Genomic DNA, 23,169 nt, shown 5'->3' on the forward strand with positions numbered 1-23,169 from the left:
TTCCCACTCCAGGTTCGAGAATTTGCCTGCTGGTGGTATTACTCTTCTGCCCCCAATTTTGGAATGTTTTCAGAGAATCTCACTTCCAATCTGCTCTAACTGCTCGGGTGTGTGCTTTTTTGGTGTAATGCCTGGAAAACTGGCAGTCACGTGTGCTTATAATCCCTGTACTCGAAAGGATATTTAAAGTGCACACACAAAGGACACACAACATTGCGTTGTCTGCAAACATCACGGACACAGCTACCAAGTACTATGAGCCAGGTTGGATGGATGGTGGAGACAAAGGGGAAACAGCCAGTTTTATTGCGGTCCACGTCAATAAAAAAAAAAAAAAAAAAAAAAAAAAAATTAAATAAGAGAGAGAGCATATATATGTATCAGTACTGTCCTTACACAGACAAAGGGACAGAGAACGGAGTGAGCGGGGTGTGCCAAAACACAGAAAGCAGACAGGGAAGGACAGCAGGGAAGGAAGGCAACAGATGAACATTAAGCTGCCATGCTGAGGAATTTATTTGCGTCTTTTACTTGGTTGCAGGCGGAGCTGTTGCACTGCGGCTTCGGCAGCGGCTATGGCAGCCCCTGCATCTTCCAGGTGGGTCTGGGTGACGCTGGTTTTGCTCTGGCTGCGAGACGGTCCGTGAGAGCGGAGGTGACCTTCGGAGGAGGATTTCGAGCTACCAGGACTACTGTGGGATTTCTCAATGGTGGGAACCTGCATGTCTGGTTACAAAAGGGTGAAACAGGAGTTAACATGGCTCCAGCATTCCTCCCATCGAGCCCGGCCTCACGTCATTTGCAACTGTCTAAGATTTATGTTAATGCCGCTGCCTGTTGGGCTTACTTATGCAACTGCTCCCTACTCGGCAATGTGATTAAACATTTGGGAAGCCGTGTGGGGGAGGGGAGTCAAGAGGATGATAATGTTGAGAAGAGAGAAGTGTGAGAAGAGGAAATACATCTGACTATCCTCACGTAAATGAATTATGGTAACTTATCCTTTTAGCAAGCAACTGCCGATTCAAGTAGGGACCAGGCAGGAGACGATAGGCTGACACTACCACAGAGGAGTTTTAAGTAAAAATGCGGTGAATTCCTGGACGAAGGGGCGTGAGTCACTATAGGACACATCAAGTGTGGGGACTGTAGAATCATGTCTCGGGTGATTTTAGAGAATGTGGACTATAGATCCCACATTGACTATGGCAGTCAGAGGGAGAGAAGTCTTTATGCTAATGATCTTCTAGACCGTTAATCAGGGCAGAGTTGTTCTGGAAGTGGAATCCATAAATGATCTATAAAGCTCAGTCATAAGTCATATCTGTAGCACGCATGGGAGTCCGTGGTTTATCAGATCAACTCAGTGTCCTACTGGACTTGGCCTCGTGGTTTTCCATCTCCTAGAACACATGCAATTGGGACCCATTCCTTTCTAATGTGCAAAGAACCACTTTTCAATGTGATGTACTTTCCGAGAAGAGAAGGGAGCAAGACTCAGGTCCAGTATAAAAAGTTATAGTTGATACTTGTACATAGTTCAATATATCTAGGGAAGATACTACATGGTTATCTCATACAGGTAGTAACTCAGTTTATGATGAAGATTAATGTGTCGTAGGATAATTGGCAATAAACCTCTCAAAGGAAAATCTCATTCAAATGGGAATTCTGTGTGTATTGCCCAAACCGATGTATAACATTATTATTTCAAAAAATAATAATCAGAGTTTTAAAAAAAAATCATAGAATTAGCTTGAGGCCAACATTTAGGAAAGGTTTAAGTAAATTTCAACATACCAATTGTTGTGATGACATGGGGAAAATGTTCTTGATATGACAAGTAAAAATCAGGATGCAAAATTATGTATAGTTTACATATATATAATATGTGAATAAGAAAATACCTATGAAAAAATAGGGGTTTAAACAATTAGAAGAAATCTGCATCAACGGTAATAATGAGTATGTCTCGTCAATGAACTGTTGAGGATTTTTATTTTTCTTTACGGAATAACCCAACACATTTTATAAAATCATAGTATCATGGAATCTGAGAGGAAATAACCCAACAGCTCATATAGCCCAAACTCCTCCATTATCCTGCTTCAAAACCAGAGTTAGGTGAAGATCGCCAAGTAGTAAACCTAATTATGGGCTGATCTGAGACTAACGCCCTTTACTCCTGATTCCATATCAGTCACTCTTTGCATGACATTATATTACATACTTTCCAACAGAATCCAACATTTCAAAATAAATTACATCTACAGGCATTCATATTCAGAAGTTACTAAGTGAACAAGGAGACAAAAGCTTTTTCTACTTGAAATGTCTCCTACCCTTGGATGGGTCAGGGAAGATACCATGGCTTCTGCTTTTGATGACAGATGGCTTTGGAGGCTGCTGGCTGCCCTGACTGGAATGAGACTTGCCATGATCGAGGCTTTCAGTCTGTTCTTTGAGAGAATACCATCTAGGAGTGTTATCGAGGTGAGATGTGCTAGATAAATCAATCAGTACCTGAAAAACAATGCAGGAAGTCAATGAGGTTGATATAATTCACTCATTACTCTCTTCTGTGACCTGAAATTTATTCATGGATATAAGATACAGTATGACGTTGAGGACGACCAGGCTGTCTTCCTCATGTTTCTTTACGCATGACATTGGGAACAATGCCCTGTGCATCATAGATGTCTAATAAACACTTGGTTAAATGGAACTGTATAAAATCTCAGACTATTAATTATTTTGGAGATGATGTAAAAAGGTAGACTTGCAATTCTTCATGAAAGAAAACTTTCTTTTCTGAAATGAACACATTCTAGTACTAAATTTGGATCTTTTGTTTTTCTAACTTGGATATCATTTTTAAAGATTGGTTTTAGTTATGAGAGGGACAAAATAAAAAAGAATGGGCGATTTGCAAATTACTAACTTATTCCCTGTATTTTAAAACATACTTTAGTTGATCTTTGAAATAGGGGTATGACTAACAATTTAACGATGAGAAAGCACTGTGTCATGTTTTAACTGGCAGCATTTTCTTTCTTTCTTTCTTTCTTTTTTTTTTTTTTTTAACATTTATTCATTTGTGAGAGACCGAGAGAGACAACGCAAAAGCGGGGGGAGGGGCAGAGAGAGAGGGAAACAGAAACCTAAGCAGGCTCCAGGCTCTGAGCTGTCAGCACAGAGCCAGATGCAGGACTTGAGTTGGACACGGGGCTCGAACCCATGAACTGTGAAATCATGACCTGAGCCCAAGTCGGACTCCTAAGCGAATGAACCACCCAGACTTCCCAGCATTTTTTTCTTTCTTAGTGATTCGTAAGTAATAGTGCATTTTAGAGTTGCTGGCATTTCAGATTTGATGAGACATAAAATAATGAGAACCAACACAATGGATATATGCTCTAAATTCATGTGAACAATCAATTTTAAAAACAACAATAAATCAGTTTTCTGAAATGGGACATTAAGTCAGATATAACAGTGCATCCTAGAATTGTCCGAAGGTCAAGACTATTCCCAGTGGCTGTACTAGCATGAGACTGCAATTAAAGGTCAAATGGTCTAGTTTTGATGGGAAAGAGAAATACAGAGTCTAGGAACCAAACAAGGTCTCACATCACCTAGACTACATAACAGTTTCCTATGATTTCTGGGAAGGGACATCATATTGTCTAGGTGTTATTTTTTTAAGAGATGGTTTATTTTTCTTTATTTTTTTAATGTAATTTATTGTCAAATTGGTTTCCATACAACACCCAGGGCTCATCCCAACAGGTACCCTCCTCAATGCTCATCACCCACTTTCCCCTCTCCCTCACCCCCCATCAACCCTCAGTTTGTTCTCTGTATTCAAGAGTCTCTTATGGCTTATTTTTTAACATTAATTCACAACTTCTGTTTTAGCAAAGATCACTAAATAAAATATATATTTTTGGAAAAATGATAGATGAAAACAAAAACAAACCAAAAATGCAGAATCTGACCACTGTGCCAGAGTTCATTAATGAGGTTAGATTTCATGTGAATTTACATAAAATTCCTTTTTATTGTCTTCTCCTACTTCTAGTTTTGCCTTGTAAAATATTTTGAGAGTTTTCACGGGATACTTCAAAGAAATAAGAATGTAAAATGTCACATAAAGTCAATGATACATTCAGTGAGGAATAGCGACTCAATAACCTGAAAATGCAATTTAAAAATCTAGCTCATTTTATAAAGTTTATCTCAAAATTTTAACATAATCATTTGGATTCACAGCATGATTATATATCTCCTATGAAAACAATTACTAGTTCATCTTGAAAATTATTTATAAAGTACATCAAATGGTAAAGTGAAGACCATTTCTCAAGTTACTATTCATCAACTGAAAAGGATGAATCAGGAAATACATTCTATCCACCGAAAGGCTTTAACCAAAATGGTTATCTTATAAACTTAAGAAATACGCTTGCATCAAGCTCTAATTGGTGGTTCATAATGAAAGCGAATAAGGAAAAGGAAATCAGATGCTCACCTCACCAAGAAAGTCATTGGAAGAAAATCTATCATAATCCCAGACGGTCACCTCCAGTGTTTTCTTCTTGAGCTACAGTTTAAATCAAAATGTCATTAACCCCATTCCTCATCATAAATTTTCATCACAGTCTATTATAGATTCATTTACTTTCACTTCCTTGAAGTGTATAAAAGGACTTCAAATTTATCTAAAAATGTGGGTTTATATTAAATAGTATGTGAAATACCAATGGTTTTATAGTCAAACCTAGTGTTTGCTCGTAAGAGACCTCAAAGTTTTACTCATTTCTTGTTATTCTAACACTCCCCTCAGATTTTAAAAATTAAAAGCAGAATCCATAAATGCTCTTTAAATACATGGAATCCATAGGTTGCAAAACTGTCTAGGTAATTTAGATAAAATATTTGGATTAGAGGTTTTTGGTTTTAATAAATCATCGAAAGACGTAAGTAGCATTGCCTTATTTCTGCAGGTAAATTTAACTTCTTTTAAATTCAAGAACCCAGATTACAATTTATACCTAGCTTCAACTTCACAATCACATCAGAAATCTTCCAGAGGACAAATCCTAAACCTCCTTTATAATCTTTGGGCTAGTCATCTGTATGTCTTGGTCTGTACAGTTTAGCTTCACAATGTCAGACTTACGAGGCCTCAATTTAGAGAAGACAGAGAATTCCTAAAATGTTGTCTGGTACAATAATACATTTTTTAAAGTTTATTTACTTATTTTGAGAGAGGGAGAGAGAGAGAGAGAGAGAGAGCACACAAGTGGGGGAAGGGCAGAGAGGACAGACAGAATCCCAAGCTAATAGCACAAAGCCCAATGCCAGGCTCAAATGCACAAAAAGTGAGATTAATACCTGAGCCAAGGTCAAGAGTCAGATGCTTAATTGACTATGCCACACAGACGCCTATCAATAATATATTTATATACACTAAAATATTTTCTTTGTATTGTTTATGAAAGTCAAATATAGCCAAGTATTACTTTTGTAATATACATATCAAATCATTATGGTGTCTAACATTACCTTATACAATGTATTACATCAATTATATCTCAATAGAACTGGAAAAAAAAGAGATTGGCCAAATTAAAAAAAAAAAAATAATGTTTATTTTCGAGACAGAGACAGAGTATGAATGGGGGAGGGCTAGAGAGAGAGGGAGACACAGAATCCGAAGCAGCCTCCAGGCTCTGAGCTATCAGCACAGAGCCTAACGCAGGGCTTGAACTCATGGACCATGAGATCATGACCTGAGCAGAAGTTGGACACTTAACCAACTGAGCAACCCATGTGCCCCTGAGATTGGCCAAATTTTAAAAAAATGTACAGCCAGTTGGAAAAATGGTTTCCTTCAAAATATGACAAATATGGCCTAGTCTGTTGAACTATTTAAATTTTGAAATAACTTGAATAATTTGAAATAATTTGGTGGAAAATGTTCCACTGGTCTTATGTCTTTGCTTATTTTTTGGCTGTTTTGTCAAAATGCCCACGTTTACATTCATGGGATCTTTGAACTGTACCCATTTCCTTTCACTGGCTACCTTTCTCATATATATTTTACTCATTTCTTCTTGCCCGTGTGACAAAATTGATAGACTACAATCTTTAATACTTTTGCCATTGCTATTCTTATATTAGCCTAAATCTGTCACAGAAAACAATCATTGCATACCTGTTCCATGGAAATACTTTTATAAATTACTGTTTGATTCCATTCAGGATTAAGACTTTTTTGAACATATTTAGTCCTCCTCTTGTACTCAGCACTGAATTAGAAGCCAAAAAAACAAACAAACAAACAAACAAAAAGTTACATTGATTATTCACCTTAACTGATGACTTCATAGTTAACAGGAAGGTCGTGCAGACATTTTAAGATGATACTTTGTGTTAAGTCATTATGCAATCATCTACTCATCTTACCATCTTAAGCCTTATTTTAAATTGAGTAAAAAATGACAATTTAAGAACATGTTGGATGCCTTTGGTTTTATTTGCCCTGAAGTAGTTTTTTAAAGAAAAGCTTTAGGTGTTCCAGCTATACTGTAATTTTGGAAATCTTTCCCAAGAGATAATTACATGAACTATATGGTAACATCTATACTTGACATCAATCAACTGATGGGACTGAACTATCACTGTTGCTACTAGCCAATGTTACCCCACAGAGAAGGCCTTTATCTAATCTTCACTGCCTTTTTCCTGAATTTTCTGCCTAGCCTTCGCTCTCAGGTCCTAGAGATCTCAGGTCCAGCACTTCAGTGCTGATGGGCACCAGAGTCCTGAAAACCAACATACTCGTCTGGAGTTCTTTCATGTGCCTTGACTTTACGAGGTGGCTTTTCTAAAAGGACTGGATCCTCTCCCTGGGTTTGGTGGTGTGTGTTCCCAGCTATGGGCAGACTAACTCTCGCTAGTTCCTGGTCTCATGCGCTCCACTTCCTGGAATGCCTCTTATTGTTTCGCAGGCACAATCTACCCTATCCATTCTAGACAGGGCTATTGAGAATCAAGCTCCAGTGCATCCCACCTTCAGAATGTCTTTCTTCTGTCTCTGGCTTTTTTCTCTTTCTTACCAGCATATGCAGGGGCAGTAATTCACAACATTGCATACTGGGATTAGCTAGGAATCCGAGTTCTAAGGCTGCAAAGAGGGCAACCGGCCGTGCACCCATATCTCCTTGCCTGGCACCTCCGAAGAGATCCTCATCTAATAGGTCTGGGGTGATGCTTGACTATCAGAATTTTTTAAATCTTCTGGGTAAAACTAATGTGCATCCAAGGATGAGAACCACTGAACTCATGTTTCCCAGGACCTCCTATTTCAGCCATGGTGAACTGAATCCAAATTAAGAAATAAAGCATCGACCTTCTCTCTTCTAACCAACTCATCTGTACAAAAATAAAAGCTGGATTTGACAATGTTTTTATTCAAGATAAATTGCAAATAATTTTGAAGTGTAAATGCAATGATTTGAAAACACAGGAATTGTCATGTATTGTAGATAGTATAAATTGATACATACTTTTTACCTGAATTTAGATGGATTTTAGATGAAACTGGTGAAGTTTATGTACCCAAACCCCCAGCAAATTCTACTTTGACTTATTCCACTTCTATCTAGAGAAATTCTCCTGTGCACAGGGAATGTGTTCTCCTCACCTGTGCACAAGGAATGTGCTCAAGAACATTCACCGTAACATTATTTCTAACAGCATATTAATATGATATATACAATATATTCATTCAGTAAAATAGCAGCAGTTAAAATGAATAAAATACACCTCCATATATCAAGACAGATAAATCTAGAAAAAAGTTAAGCAAAAAATTTGCAGAAGGATAACTAAAGTAAGTTATTATGATTTAAAATTAAAATCATGTGAGCTAATACAGTAAACTATGTATACATGTATATATAATAAAAATATATTAATATCATAAGTCAGCTTGGGAATTATAGGTATTAAATTCTATTTAGTAGTTTTCTCAGGTGGACAGAGGAATGGTTTCAGAGGGTTTCAGAGGGTACACACAAAATGTTTTTTAATAAAAAAATCTGGAGCCTGTATAGCAGAATATTAAAATTTGATAGAACCGAATATCAAAAACAGAGGTATTTGTTATTGTCTATAATTTTCAGTTTGAAATATTTTCCAGTAAAACTTCAAAATAACTTTAGTAGGCTATGTGTCTTTATATCTTATGTTTTTGTTTTTTTTTAAATGTTTTTATTTATTTTTGAGAGAGAGAGAGAGGGAAAGAGGGAAGAGAGTGAGAGCCAGCGGGTTACAGGCAGAGAGACAGGAACAGAGAACCTGAAGCAAGGTAGGGCTTGAACTCATGAACCATGAGATCATGACCTAAGCCCAAGTCAGATGCTTAACCGAATGAGCTACCCAGGAGCCTGAATTTTTTTTTTTTTTTTAATGATGACATCAGAAGAATGAATGTGAGCACTTTCAAGATAATAACAAGCCTTGGTAGCTACTTTAGAATTCATGGCTATTTCTCTAGGCAGGTATACTTAGAAGAAAAACATATGGTAGTCTGACTTTTAAAAATTCTATTTGTTTTGGACTATTTGTTTGTTATCAAGGTAATGAGATCATGAAACATTAAGGATAAAATTCATAATACAGTAAATAGCAGCAAATTATTTTTTTCAATGCTGAATAATTCAATGCATCATATTTTAAAAAGATGGGAATTAATGTCAAACGTAAACTCCAGTACGTTCTTGAAAATTCTAGATATTGTCAATATATGTGAAAATGGTCTGTATTATTATAATGTCTGGAAAAGGATTTATTAGTCATCATCTTTTCTGAATCTATGAATATGGATAATTGTTACCACAATTTTTCACGTTTTTTTCACATATACATTTTTTAAAAGTTCTTGGTTCGTGGGTGAAAAGCAGTTTATAAAGTAAGCACATTAAAATAAAAACAGCTAACATTCATTAAATGCTTAGTTTTTCTCAGGCAGAGTTCTAAATGCTTTTTATGTATTAGCTCATTTAACCCTCGTGGTAATTCTGTGAGACAGGGTAGAAAAAACTGAAAATCAGTGGAATTAAGGGCTGTTGGGAAGGTGGCATAGTTATTAACTGGCAGGACTATGATCCAGACATAGGGAAACTGACTGGTTGCTCTTAAATGTAAGCTATATGTACTTTTTTTGTGAACTTGATTAGGTTCACAAAATCTGAATAAGCCACCAGTTTCTTAATTTCAGGCTTTATCAGCTGCAGTACCTTGTTTGTCTTCTTTACCAAATAATCTAAAGTCCTTCCCTTCAATTTAGATATATAGATTTCCTATATATGTAATATAAATTTTATACAATATGTGTGTATATAGACACATACAGAAAATTAGGCAAGTTTTAGAGGTGTTTAGGGAAATTCTGAATAGTGTATCCCAGGAGAGTGTTGTGGAACCAGGGATAATTACCATAAATATTTCTTTTTGCCCAGATACACTCGGGAATAACCCAAACTGGCAGAATTCTATGTTATTAATGAATTTGATTCTTTAATTCTCTCCAGACTCGATGTGTCCATTTCCTTTAGGATTATTGTCAGTAAACACAACTGGCCTCCACTCTTCCTGGTTGAGCTGTGTAAAGGATAAGGAAATCCTTTGCAGTTTTTTTGTACTTGAATTTTATGACACAGAGATGGTTGCACAAAGCCACTCCTTCAACATCACTTGTCTTTTTAACTACCATGTACCGACCACCTGGAGCATGATCTGATCGGGCTGTGTAGCCATCTCACACAAGTGAAAACTCTCCACACCTTCTCCCATCTGTATCAGAATCTGGATTTACAAGCTAAAGATGGTCAAGCAGAGGGACTCTTAAACGTGAGCATAAATGAGGGTGAGGAAAAAGTGGGGCTCCTTTTCTGTTTCCTTCTTCGTCCAGAAAACACACTATATTCCCTCCTGGGAAGATGGCAATAATGATATTAAATGAGGACAATGAGTCCATATCTGATAATCACAGAGGTTTTTTAACCAGGGAAAATAAAAAGTCAATTAATCAAGATGGGGCATGGGGCTAATAAAGAAAAGTTAACCTTCATCTCCTTGAAGTTTTGACTAATTTCTTTTCTCTTTCATTTTTTAATTTGACCAGTTATTTTCTCATGAGTAAATCTGCTTTTAAGACAGTCAGAAGAAGATATTTGAAATTCAATTATTCTTCCCTAAACTGACAGAAAACCAGTACTCTGAGTTTCTCTTTTTAATTTAAAAATATAGATGAGAAAGAAGAATGGGATATGATGGCTTCTTTCTATTTCACTCTCATAGAATTAAAATATTGAAGGTTTTTATTTCTTTTATTTGGTTTTCCTTTATTGGAAATCATATATATATATATACACACACACACACATACACACACATACATGCATACATATATATACACACACATACACACATACATGCATACATATATATACACACACATACACACATAAAGACCACAGACATATATACACATACTTATATATAGAAACACACAACACACACATACATACACACATATACATATATATATCTTTACTGAAAAAATACAGTAGGTCCAATAAAGAAACACACACACACACACACACACACACACACACACACACACACACACACAATTTTTAATTACTCCTCTAAGGATTTTCCTTTAAATTAGAAAGAAGCTCATATCATATTCCATTTTATAAGCTCTATTGTTCTGTGCAGTAGTGTGTTTTTAGCACATCACTTTATTGCCCCCTGTGCTCCCTGAAGTCAGAGCTATGGTTGTTTGTCAACTGTAACCTTAGCTCCTAGCACAGTGTCTGGAACAGTCTGTGCTAAAGAAATATTTATTGGATGGATCCTTAAAACATGCTCCTACTTTTTTCCTCTTAAAATCCACTGAAATGAAACAAGTTTTGCCCTTTGAATTGTAAATGCACACAACAACTGTTCCTGATTTACATAGGTCTTAGAGGAAACAGTCTGATATGCTAACAAGGAGGTTTAGAGAAAGTCTAGCCAGGAATGGAACTTCAAGGTATTATGATAGCTAATATCAGCTTCAATCATAGCAAAGTCTCATAGTCTCATTAGTGGGAAAAGGTCTGCACTTTGTCAAACAGTGTAAAGATGGGATCCTTTGGATAAGCTCATTTCCATTTCCTAATTACCCAGGGACAACTTCTGAGTTCATGCACTCTTTGTGCTCTTTCCTGGTCTTTCTTTCACCTCATCTTGGTGCTGACGATTTGGGCTTCCAGAGCTTATGAGTATATTGATCCAAGGGTAGGAAGAGGAAATGAAAGGAGACCAGAAAATTGGACCAGTGAAATTCTTATCAGTTCACAGGACTTTTTTTTTTTTAAATTTTAACAATGACAGATGTATTACATTTTATTATTGAAGAAAACGAAGTTCAAAGTTGTTTAGTTTCCTATACAGTGATGTTAAATAATTTGGTGTAATGCTGTAGCCCAAGCTTTCTGTATCTCCTTTTTTGTAGGGACAACTGACCACTGGCTACTTGATGTAGCCAATCATGAAATATGAATAATCCCACAACTTTTCTTTAATGTTTATTTACTTTTTCTTTTGAGAGAGAGAGAGAGAGAGAGAGAGAGAGAGCGCGCAAGCAGGGGAGGGGCAGAGGAATATAGGAATTATATATTCCTATATATATATTCCTATATATTCCTATATATATATTCCTATATATATATATATTCTTATATATATATATTCCTATATATGTGTGTGTGTGTGTGTGAATGTATATAAACTTCCTATACATAAATTATATATATTTGTATATAAACACATATCATAACAAATTTAGGCCAGTTTTAGAGTAGCTTAGGGAATTCTGAGTGGTATTACCCTAAGAGAGTGTAATTGTACATACTATTGGCAATAATATCAACTACCATTTATTGAGTTTATTACGTGCTGGACATTATGCTTATCACTTTTGGTGGTTTACTCTGTTTCACAAAATGCCTGGGAGGGGTGCTATTATTATTTCTATTTAGCAGAAGAGGAAATCATTTTAGAGAAAGCTTACAACTTCTAAGAGGCAGGGCTAAGATTCAAACCCAAGTTCTTCAGGACTTCACTCACTGGCTCCCTCAGCCAAAACTACAATATCAGTACCTTATCATTATAATTCCTTCTCACATCGACAGTTCTCAGAGATGATGAAAGTGACTTCTAAATGAAACATATAATGAGAAAGTGACTTCTAGATCTTTGAAACTGTGACCAGCACATCCTAGACGGTTTCAACCAGTATTCACATTTACAAAACACGCTCTTTTCTAAGTTAAATACAGACAATCGTTGTCATTCTGACAACTACCCTCCACCCCTGTTTCTCTAGATAAATGATAGGAAGGTTCTGCATAAAGTGATTGATAATATCTGTTCTAAAATGACATTATCTCTTTCAACCAGACTAATTTTGCCCATCAGTCTGAGAGATCTGGATGGTGTCCTGAGACAGCTAGCCGTAACAAGCAACCTTACAGAATATCAAATTTAGTGTTTGCCATGATTAAGTGGATGTAAGGAAACAAAAAAATTTCTGGCCACCAGAAAGGGTGTGGTGACTAATCCTATTCTTTACAATATTTAAATATCCAACTGCTATCAGGATCAAAATCAGAAACAACGTCTTTAGGGCCACAGCTTGCCAGAATTAGGAAATATGTGAAATGTTAATGTCACAGACAAAAACAAATCCTGTACCGTTAATATTTTGTGTGGGATTAAAATTCTCACCACCTTATTGCTACAGATGGTATAAGAGTCACCTCCCCAACTAAATAAATAACACACATAGTATATAATGTAATGAAATGTGCAAAAGAATGCTTCCAGTTATGTATCTAAAAGATACTCTTGGCTGACAATGTAATGATGTATCGAGTTATGAGCTCTCTTAGAAAACTGTTTCCTACTGTTGGCAAACAAAGAAGGATGCTCTTGTGTTGTTGTTAATGTGGGAGAGCAGGCAGGTTATGGCATCCTTTTGCACAGCAATACCTTGGTGGTGCAGAAGTTATAAAGACACGGAAATGTTTCAATATCAGGTCTAATTCATGGAAAAAGACTACAAAACTCTGGTCTTTAAGATGACATCTTAAAGTTCTGGACATCCAGAAGATCAGTTAATTTCTTTTGAAAGATGACTCTAGATTTTGTTTTTGTTTGGAATAGAAGACTCAGGAGCACTTAAGCCAGGGTTACCGCATGAGAAGCTAAATGTATTTTAGCGGACAAATTATATTTGAAAACTAGTTATATCTATATTGCAGGGTGATATTTCTTTATTCACATTTTTCCGTTTTTAACGTTTTTTACTTTTCAATTTTCTACTGCACACATCTGCTAAGCCTATTTAGTAATGTAATCAGAGCGATTTTCTGGTAGCCTAATTCAATAGATACCAACATATAAAAAGATACAAATGAACTACAGGTGAATGTATATTTTCAAGTGTGTACATATAAACTTTAGACATCACAGCACAGCATGACACTGAAAATGAGCCAACTCTACCTTGCATTCTGGACAACCATGACTTGACTGCATTGATTCCAAGAGCAAGAGTGAAGGATATAACAGGCAAGTCGGAAAGACAGGAAGAAAAAAAGTTAGGAAGAGAAACAAAGAAGAAAATACGAGAATAATAACCAGAGGACCTATACCAGAACATATAAATAACATGAAGCAGAAAACAATCTCAGAGCTACAGTGAAAATAACACCTCCTAAATGTAAAAAATCCCAAGGCCTTGGATGCTGTAATAATTAGGAATAATTTAATAAAAGGTTTACAAGTTGAATAGGGCAGCTGATTAGCTGCTTTTGGGGAGGAACCCACCCAGCAGGCTTGTTTTGTCTGACAAAATACATGGAGATGGCTTGAGATGGGGAGTTCACTCTGTATACTGGAATCCCCTGCCACTCCCCCCAGAATGACTGACATATTCATGTTACCTGTCTGCCCTTGCTGGTTACTCAAGTTTGCAATAGTCTAATTGAAACATATCATGTAATAAATAAAAGACAGGCACTCTCATATAGCATAAAAGGTGACACTCTCCAAGATACTATTAGAGAAGACAGAAAGTAAAAGACACTGCTTTATTTTCATACATTCATTAGCAAATGCCAATTAAAAATACACCCTAGGCAGTGATTTCTTCTTGCCCCATAATATTGTCATTAAATAACACTGAAGGTCTAATGACCCAATCAAAGGCAGAATGAAGTTATCAGTTTGTTGTTATACTCATGTGAAAAAAAGCAGCCAAATTTCAGCTGTAACTAATTATGATATAAATGAACATAAAATAAAAACTCTCCTTTCCTCTGCTATATGGCTAGCTGGTGATCCTTATAAATAAATAAAATGCAATGATTTAAAAATAGAACCACAACACCAGCAATTCTAAGTTTCTAAAAAAATCAATGGGATAAAAGTAAAGGCTGCATCCATAATTAGATATAGTACCTAGAAATTTTCAAATTATTTTCTGAGTGTTATCTACATTTGATTTCCTAGCAAAACTATTCACTAGCTCCCTGCTCACCTTGGCTCTGTCAATGTCAACAAGAAAAAAATTAATCTCAAAAGAACTGGTGTTCTGACCGTGGTGATATAATTAGTCAACAACCAGCAGATTCAAAGGTAACGTATAACTCTAACTTGGATCCTGTTCAAACAAACCAACTATAGTCATACAACATGTGTTGTATGATTTCAATGCTTTTAAATCAGTTGAGGTTTGTTTTATGGCCTGAAAAATAGTTTCTCTTGGAGAATGTTTCATGTGCATTTGAAAAGATGTATTCTGATATTGATGAGAAGAATGTTCTATAAGTATCAATTAGGTCTTCAAACCAATTAGGAAAATATTACGAGGTAATTGGGGAAATTAGGAATTATTTAAACATTTTAAAATTACAATGGTTGTATGTAGTATTATGACTATTTCTTTACAGAAAAAAAGTTGTAATAGTTGAGATCTACTTTAAAATAATCTGTATAGGGGATTCTATGAGACATGATTGGCTAGGAGATGATAATTGCTGAAACTAAGTAATGAGTATGGGATGGGTAATTACATTATTCTTTCTACTCATGTGCAACAATACAAGTTTCCCAAATAAAAGGCAATATTCAAATGTTACTCAAGTTAAATGAAAAATGAAAAAAAATAAACCAGAGCCTTCAAATTACCAGCCTCGAATTCTTCTTATCATACCTCCGACTGTTGATTATTTATGGTTCCAAGATGCAAATTTGGCTAATAGAAATTTTTCAGGTAAGGTATAATGATCTGTTGAGTCCAAATTACTGTTTTGAAACCAACCTTGAGTACTGATTTATATACCAGAACATAGCAATTTGCATTTATTATGTAAAAATTAAACATCTCTAAAGAGCACTTGCTTTATATGAACAGTTTATAAATCACATGAGATTCAGAGATATTTTTCATTTATTACCTAATATTTACCATACTTAGTAAATATTTATTTAATATTCAACATGTCAAATATGACTCTTATTTTATTTTATAGTTTTTAAAACACTGATTTGAAAATACGCATATAAGTAAGGATACATTAATAAGTCACTTAATGAACATGTAATGTGCTACCTAATAATATCTTATAAAATAAAACAGTAACTCATGAGTCTCGAACGTTAGTTTAACAAATGCAATTGGGAAGATAAGCTAAGTCTCTAAATCTGCCACAAACAATTCTTTAAATGATTTCACAGTCCATCTGATGGGTTATAGTGGTTTCTAGATTCAAAATACTGATTGTTTCATCCAGACAGATTTTCTTATGATCAAGGCTCTCCTAGAACCCGTTAAGGCTTAATTACAAATTTTTATTTCCATCATATCTAATAGTTAGAAATAAATAAATATGACATGTGAATAAAACTAAGGAAGATATATTTAACTCTTTAAAATTAGAGAATAGAAACACCAACACTATTTTTGAATCCATGGGATGCAATACTTAGAAGACACTGTTTCTTCACTTACCCTCTCCCAGGAAGAAGGTACACTTTAACAAAGGGGTCCGAATAACCGTTGTTGTCTCGAGGGACAAGGTTTCTTGCTTGGAGAATATGGATTATGAGATTTCCAAGATCATAGTTGATTTGAAGCTTAAAGGGACATCAAAATAGTCCATGAAGATCATTTTGATGTTATTTTTAAAAAGCCACAATACGTTATTATTCAATAACTTACCAGCATTTCTTTTTATTCTCATGAGGAGCATCAACCCCCATTTCCATTTTATTTGAAACTGAACAGACTAGTTTATGCCTAATTTAATTGAGAACTCCCAGGCACATGCTAATAACTAGTAAGTGTGCTGTTCATTCTTTCCATGGGTAAAGTTCTGGCCTGTCTAAAATTCATTTAGAAGAAAAATCATACAGTAAACGCTAGTGACATTTTTAAACCAAATTTACGTTCCTAGAAAAATAGTAAATGTTGTTAGCATTCATGAATACAGTGACTAGGACATTGAAAATAAATTAACTAATTGATAAATTTATTACAAAATGTCTTCTGTATTTCACCAAATGCTTAGCAGTAGGTGGAATTGTTATTTAAAGATAGAGCTGTTAGTCTGAAATGTAAGAATATTTAAGAATGTGTAGATTTTATCTCTTCCTATATTACCCTATATAACCTATAGCTTTTCTTTTTCTGTGCCTGCTTTTCTAATAGGGTCAGAGATTAAGATAATAAAATCTTGTTCTTTAATTTTTAAAGCTGCACAGGAAAGAAAAGGGGCTGCTTCCTAGATTAGTGAATGGCTGTTACACAACTGTCAGTGAATCGGAAAAAATGAAAAATTCAAATAAATATTTGAGACACCCACATAATCTAAAATCGTGGAATTAACTAATTCTTCTCCTTCAAAATGTAAAGATTTTTATGGCATCATTTTGAATAAGCCTCAATTTTGCTTGATGCTGTTTTGGTTTATCAAATAATAGAAAGAAAGGGCTCTGCATTTCAGAAGAAAAAGATCCATAAATAAAGATACTAACCGAATTTTTAATAATCACACGAAACAAGTATGCTAGGCTTAATGTTGAAAATGGGGTAATTTAGACAAGTCAAACTCTATTTAAAATTTGGTAATCAAAATAATTCCTAATTGTAGCATAATTTTGGTCCAGTTGTATTTTGTGGCAGAAAAAGAATCTGCAATTGCTTCTCTCAACGCAGCAAAAACTTAGACTTTGACCATCCTGAAAGCAATGTGACATAAAAGAAAATGCCATGAAGGAAGGGTTTAAGTTGAAAGTTCAGAACTGCAGTAACTGTGGACTCTAATGGAGTACTGAAATATGGAATTATTCGGCAGTTAATTTCACGGAGACTTAAAACAGCTTCCAAACTGTAAGAAGACATTCTCCCCCACTTACTCTTTTCTTTGCCAGCCTTAAAGTTCACTTTTATCTGATGAGGCACCAAAACCACTTCTTATTGAAATGAAAACCTACAGGCTACCCTAAAAAGGTGCTTTTCAAAATTTATGCTGCAGTGCCTTAGAAAAATCTTAGGGCTGCTCAGATGTTGCTTCTGAGACAGACTGAAATGTCCCCAGGAACCCTCCACGAGAACCACTCCAATGCTGGTAGGTTTGGGTGTCCATGTAAGGTTCCATCTGCAAAAAGGTTTTGCTACAAGAAAATAAATAAATAAAATGGAAATCAAGGTCACGAGAAAATATTGAGAAAGAAACGAAAAGAGCCTGTGAGTAAAGAAGGAATATTATTAAATTTCCACTAGAGAATTAAAGATTACTGCTCAAGAGAAGGGAAAATAAAAGAAGAACAAACAATAACAAGCCATAAAAGAAACACAGCAAATGCTGGTCCATGGGCAAGAGAGGAAAGAAAAAAAAAAAAAAGGTAAGAGAGAACAAGCTATGAATCAGAAACTCAGAAAATCTAGCTTTTTCTCTGCTGCTTGTGAAATAAGGAAAGATCAGGTTGGGTTTTCTGAAAAAAGGAAACAGTTGGGGTGCCTGGGTGGTTCAGTTGGTAAGTGTCCGACTTCAGTTCAGGTCATGTTCTTGGGGTTCGTCGGTTCGAGCCCCGCGTCGGGCTCTGTGCTGACAGCTCAGAGCCTGGATCCTGCTTTATATTCTGTGTCTCCCTCTCTCTCTGCTCCTCCCCTACTCACACTCTGTCTCTCTCTCAAAAATAAATAAACATTAAAAAGAAAAAGAAAAAGAAAAAGAAAAAGAAAAAGAAAAAGAAAAAGAAAAGAGGAAATAGCGAGACTACAAGATGTGCAGCACAGAGGTGACCAGGCTCGTGCTGCTGGGTCTTGCCAGCAAGGTACCTGCATTCTGCACCTCTTTCCATGCCATTCTCACCCTCCACTTTTGCTTTCATCTGTGGGAGCCTAGATGATCACGGCATTGATTTCTTTGTCTTTGTGTCCTCCCTTTATAAGCTTTCCTTACACAGGCCATTGATGTATGAAATCTTACTATATATCCCTTTTAATTAGTCTCCCTTATCCAACATATTTACCGATCGCCCTACTGCAGTGGCTAACAAGAACCCCCAGCTTGTGTGCAAGGTTCTTTTTAATTTGGTTTCAACTTATTTGTACAGGAGCATTTCATTGCAGCAAAGCTGATGTCTGCCTTTTATTGTTTCTGCCAGCAGAACCTTTCCTTGAACCATTGCTTCTTCCAGGAACACACTCCCCTTTTCTCAGGGCTGATCCACAAATTAGTTCAAGTCTGTTGTCCTTTGTGAAGTCTTTCATGAAAATCTCCTCTAGAATATGTTGGAGACGCAGCTAAGACTTACTGTGCTCTTCCCCTTGTCTGAAACTTACTATCTTCAAATATTCTTATTTTTCATTGTGTCACTTTTTTCTACATGGTTTTTCTTATCTATCCAGGATTACTTTTTGGTATTATCTAAAGTACATTTTTTAAAACATTTTTGACGATGACCCACAGTGAGAAATATGGGTTACGATACAATACACACACAGAAACACACACGTATAGAACTAAAAAAGATAGTGATTTACACTATTTTTCTTCTGTTTTCCTAGTCAAAATCCCCTACGTTGATTTTACAGATTAAAAATTGGTTATGACCCCTGGCATGAAAAACACTACTGTAGGAAAATTGTTCAGCAATTATATAACAATTGTTGGTAGGAGGAAGAAAAGAGGATAGTATTGGACTCATGAAACTCTTAAAGAGGAATCTTCACATTTCCAGAACAATCTGTCCTGTTTGAAACACATTCAACAAGTATAAACTGAGACATAAAACTTACTGATTCTGCTAAGGCATCATGCAGATTTCAAATTATAGAATTCCATACATATAATTAGATTTTATAAACTGTATATTGTACTAAGATATTGTTCCATAATATTGTATTCTTCCTGTATGTGTTACATGCACATATAAAACAGGAAAAGTTCTAACAGTGTTTGCGATTTCAATAAACCAGTGAGGGGAGAAGAAACAGCCGAAGAAGATGGTATAATGATGATTTTTTAAAAAAATTCTCCTACCTGAATTTCCCCTGTAATTGGATGAGAGACAACCTTCGCTGCATCAGTAGGCTGCAATAATAAGAACATATATTAATGGATAAACCCTTCACAAAATTTACCATTTCCACTTCCTTGTGAAATTAATTTCTATTTGGTCAGAGCACACTGTCTGGAAAATGTATTTCATCCATTTGGCGGCTTCAGATTATGGTATCTACTTACACGTCACAACGTGTGTTTGATTTTATACATACATAATCTAGTTTTCATTTTGTTCAGCCCGTTTTGAAGTTATAATTTTATACCTGTAGGGCTGTATTTCCAATTACTCAATGAAACGAATACTTTGGCTTAAAGCACTCGATTTAAGTATTTTACAGGTTTTAGCGATCTTTCGTGAAACGACAAAGACACTGTTTCTAGACAGTGACTGCCTAGTAGCACAGACGTCACAGAAGCCCGTTCTTGCTGGCCTTCGATGGGTGGTAAACCCCACTCTGCTCCCTTCTGGAGTGAAGCACCCAGGCAATCACTTCTTAATATTTCACATTCCTTAATTACAGTTCTACCCTATTCCAAGCAAGTTCTCACTTCCTTAAGAAGTTCCTTATGTCAGTAAAGACTTAAAACAGTTAGGAATGTGATCTGATAAACTGGTTCAGAATGCTAACAAAAATGACTGATTGCTGACTTGTTATATTTCAATGCAGAATTTGTACAAAAGGAGAGATGATGTTCTGGACTCCAGGTCTAGAATTTCAGGCAACATGGCATCAACACAGGGAGATACTTACTAAAACGGAGGCCAGCCTGCTACGCTCAAAGTAAAGCCCTGTCTGCCTACATGTACATAATATTGGCTTTGTTTTAATAATTAACCTGAAAAGGAAAGATCCATAATATTTAGGTGGATACGCTTGTTGTCACCTTTTCCTTTATATTTTTATCTTGGAAATGAGAGCAATCCAAAGAAGACAGCTATACTCCAGGTCTTGTGTTATGAAATAACTAAGGAATGAAAATGTAATCTTTGGTAAAATTACAGAGTTGAGGTTAAATTTTCTAGGCCATGTATCCTTTATTTAGTTCAGCTCATTATTAAGAATGTCCATTCGTTAGGGGCGCCTGGGTGGCTAGGTCTATTAAGCATCTGAGTCTTGATTTCAGTTCAGGTCATGGTCTCAGAGTTCATGGGTTCGAGCCCTGCATCGGGCTCTGTGCTGATAGGGCAGAGTCTGCTTGGCATTCTCTGTCTTTCTCTCTCTCTGCCCCTCTTCCCACTCATTCTCGCTCTCTATTTCCCTCTCTCAAAAATAAAACATTAAAAAATGTCCATTCATTAATATTGAAACCATGTTCTGGCTGCAAAAGATAACCTACCAGTTAGTGACCAATTATATTTACTTAAAAATTATTTTACTGTTTAAATTTAAAGAAAAGCAAACTGAATCTAGAAAAAGAAGGACAATAGAAGTTTCTAGAACTATTTCTATCTTGATTAAAGACAGGGGTTTTCCTAAGACCAGTTTCCTTTGCATTCCAATGAGGAAAACTGGAGAATACTGAGACAAAAAGTAAAAACACAAGCCAAAAAGCAAAACAAACAAACAAACAAACAAAAAAAAAACGCTCACAGAACACAAAGCTAAGTGATTACTGGTAACTTATTTTGACTTCTTTTTGACAGTTGTAGCTCATTTGACATGTAATCATGCAATATCACTGAATTCAGGGTTGAGTAGAAACTTACGGACCATTTTTAATTGTTCTGGGTGTGGCAGTAAAATCAAAACGGTGTGGAGGGATATTTTAAATTATGGAAGGAAAGAGATCAGTATCTGTTGGATACGGAGCAAACTACCAGCTCCAGGTAGTGACATTTCCAGATTAGAGTTAGCTACTTTCCTTTAAAGGATGCCATATCTTTCTGAGGCTGTTTTTAATGATTACAGTGATAAAAAATGTTCTTCATAGAAATCAGTGATACAAGTATGGAACAGGCAATCACTTTGGTAGTGTGCAGTCTGATTTCACAGTTTGAATAGTTGTACAATGTCCATGAGCTGCACAATACCCTAACGATGTGTAGTGAAACAAATACATTATTTTTATTTCATTTTATATATATTATTTTTTCCAATGGTTACTCAGATATTAGGACATAAATACGAATTAAGTATATAATATATAAAACTGTTTTAGGTATATCTTTGGGCATAAGAGACCCGTGAAAAAAACTAGTGAGATGTTAAGGGCGCTATGACCAGTAAGGTTTGGGAGATCAATGACCTATTTCATAAGAACATTTAAAACTAATGAGTACTTTATTTTATTCATTTATTTTAATTTTTTTTTAATGTTTACTTATTTTCGAGACAGAGAGAGACAGAGCATGAACGGGGGAGGGGCAGAGAGAGAGGGAGACACAGAATCAGAAGCAGGCTCCAGGCTCTGAGCTGTCAGCACAGAGCCTGACATGGGGCTCAAACCTATCATCCACGAGATCATGACCTGAGCTGAAGTCGGATGCTCAACCGACTGAGCCACCCAGGTGCCCCAAAACTAAGGAGTACTTTAATTGAATCATTTGTTTATAACATGACTTTCAAGAAAGCATTCAAACTTCAAAGATAAACTGAAGAAGGTTTGATTAAAATGTCAGACACAAAACAGCTTGAGGTGATAAAATAAAAATTTTGGAGATAAAAATTCATAGTGAAATAGCTTAAGCAAAATAACAATTTGATAAAGTCATATACATAGCTTATATAACAAACATATATTTAAATAATTTAGATGCATATTTTACCTACATTTACTCAGAAGAAACCATTTAGAGCATTATTACCAATTAATAATTACTTATGAATAATCATTTAGAATATTTACTAGACGGTGTTCTAAATATCTAAGTATATAATTATGCCAACTATATTTAAATATTTAGTCTTAATACATTTCTTACACTAATATTTTATAATTTAATACCTAGTCTTATACCTAATGAAAACACAAAAAAGTTAAAACTATAATTCTGTAAATATTCTGAAGAATATATGACAAGTGCCAGTGATGATTTAATTCACAATATTTACTTATTTATTTTATTATTGTTCTGTGCAAGCCCCTCCACTATGTGCTTAAAAAGCATAAAAAAAAAAAAAAAAAAAGAAATGGTTTTGGTTCTTAAGGAACTTGCAGCCTAATTGGGAGGATAAAATAAGAAAACTGGTAGCTACAATCAAGATACAAAATACATACATAAAGATACATACATAAAGTATGGGGCACTTTGGAGGGAGTAGAAAAGGAAGAATGGATATCTTCTGATTTTAAGGCAGGATTGGAATATGGATAGATTTCATGGATGAAGGCTTCCTGTTGCTCTTATTTCATTGGACACTGAGGAGCTATCCAAAAAAAATGTCTGTGGAAAGTAGGAATGAGCTGGCAACTCTAATATACAGAGTATTTATTAGCAAGGCAATTGCTTACTGTGATAATCTCCCAA

General features: G+C 35.4%; 1 protein-coding gene across 1 annotated transcript in view; it reads right to left on the reverse strand.

Moving 5' to 3' along the window:
* Nucleotides 1-426: 426 nt before the first annotated feature.
* The window catches only part of PCLO (piccolo presynaptic cytomatrix protein), a 361,627-nt gene continuing 338,884 nt past the window's right edge, over nucleotides 427-23,169 (reverse strand). Inside the window, exons 14-19 of the mRNA XM_042916591.1 lie at nucleotides 19,677-19,727; nucleotides 16,139-16,263; nucleotides 6,221-6,314; nucleotides 4,532-4,603; nucleotides 2,343-2,523; nucleotides 427-726 (exon numbers count right to left, since the gene is read on the reverse strand). Coding sequence (XP_042772525.1) covers nucleotides 515-726; nucleotides 2,343-2,523; nucleotides 4,532-4,603; nucleotides 6,221-6,314; nucleotides 16,139-16,263; nucleotides 19,677-19,727 — 735 coding nt within the window. The 3' untranslated portion in view covers nucleotides 427-514. The remainder of the gene's footprint in view (nucleotides 727-2,342; nucleotides 2,524-4,531; nucleotides 4,604-6,220; nucleotides 6,315-16,138; nucleotides 16,264-19,676; nucleotides 19,728-23,169) is intronic.

This window comes from Panthera leo, chromosome A2 (assembly GCF_018350215.1).
Source record: "Panthera leo isolate Ple1 chromosome A2, P.leo_Ple1_pat1.1, whole genome shotgun sequence".
In the NCBI taxonomy this organism is placed as follows: domain Eukaryota; kingdom Metazoa; phylum Chordata; class Mammalia; order Carnivora; family Felidae; genus Panthera; species Panthera leo.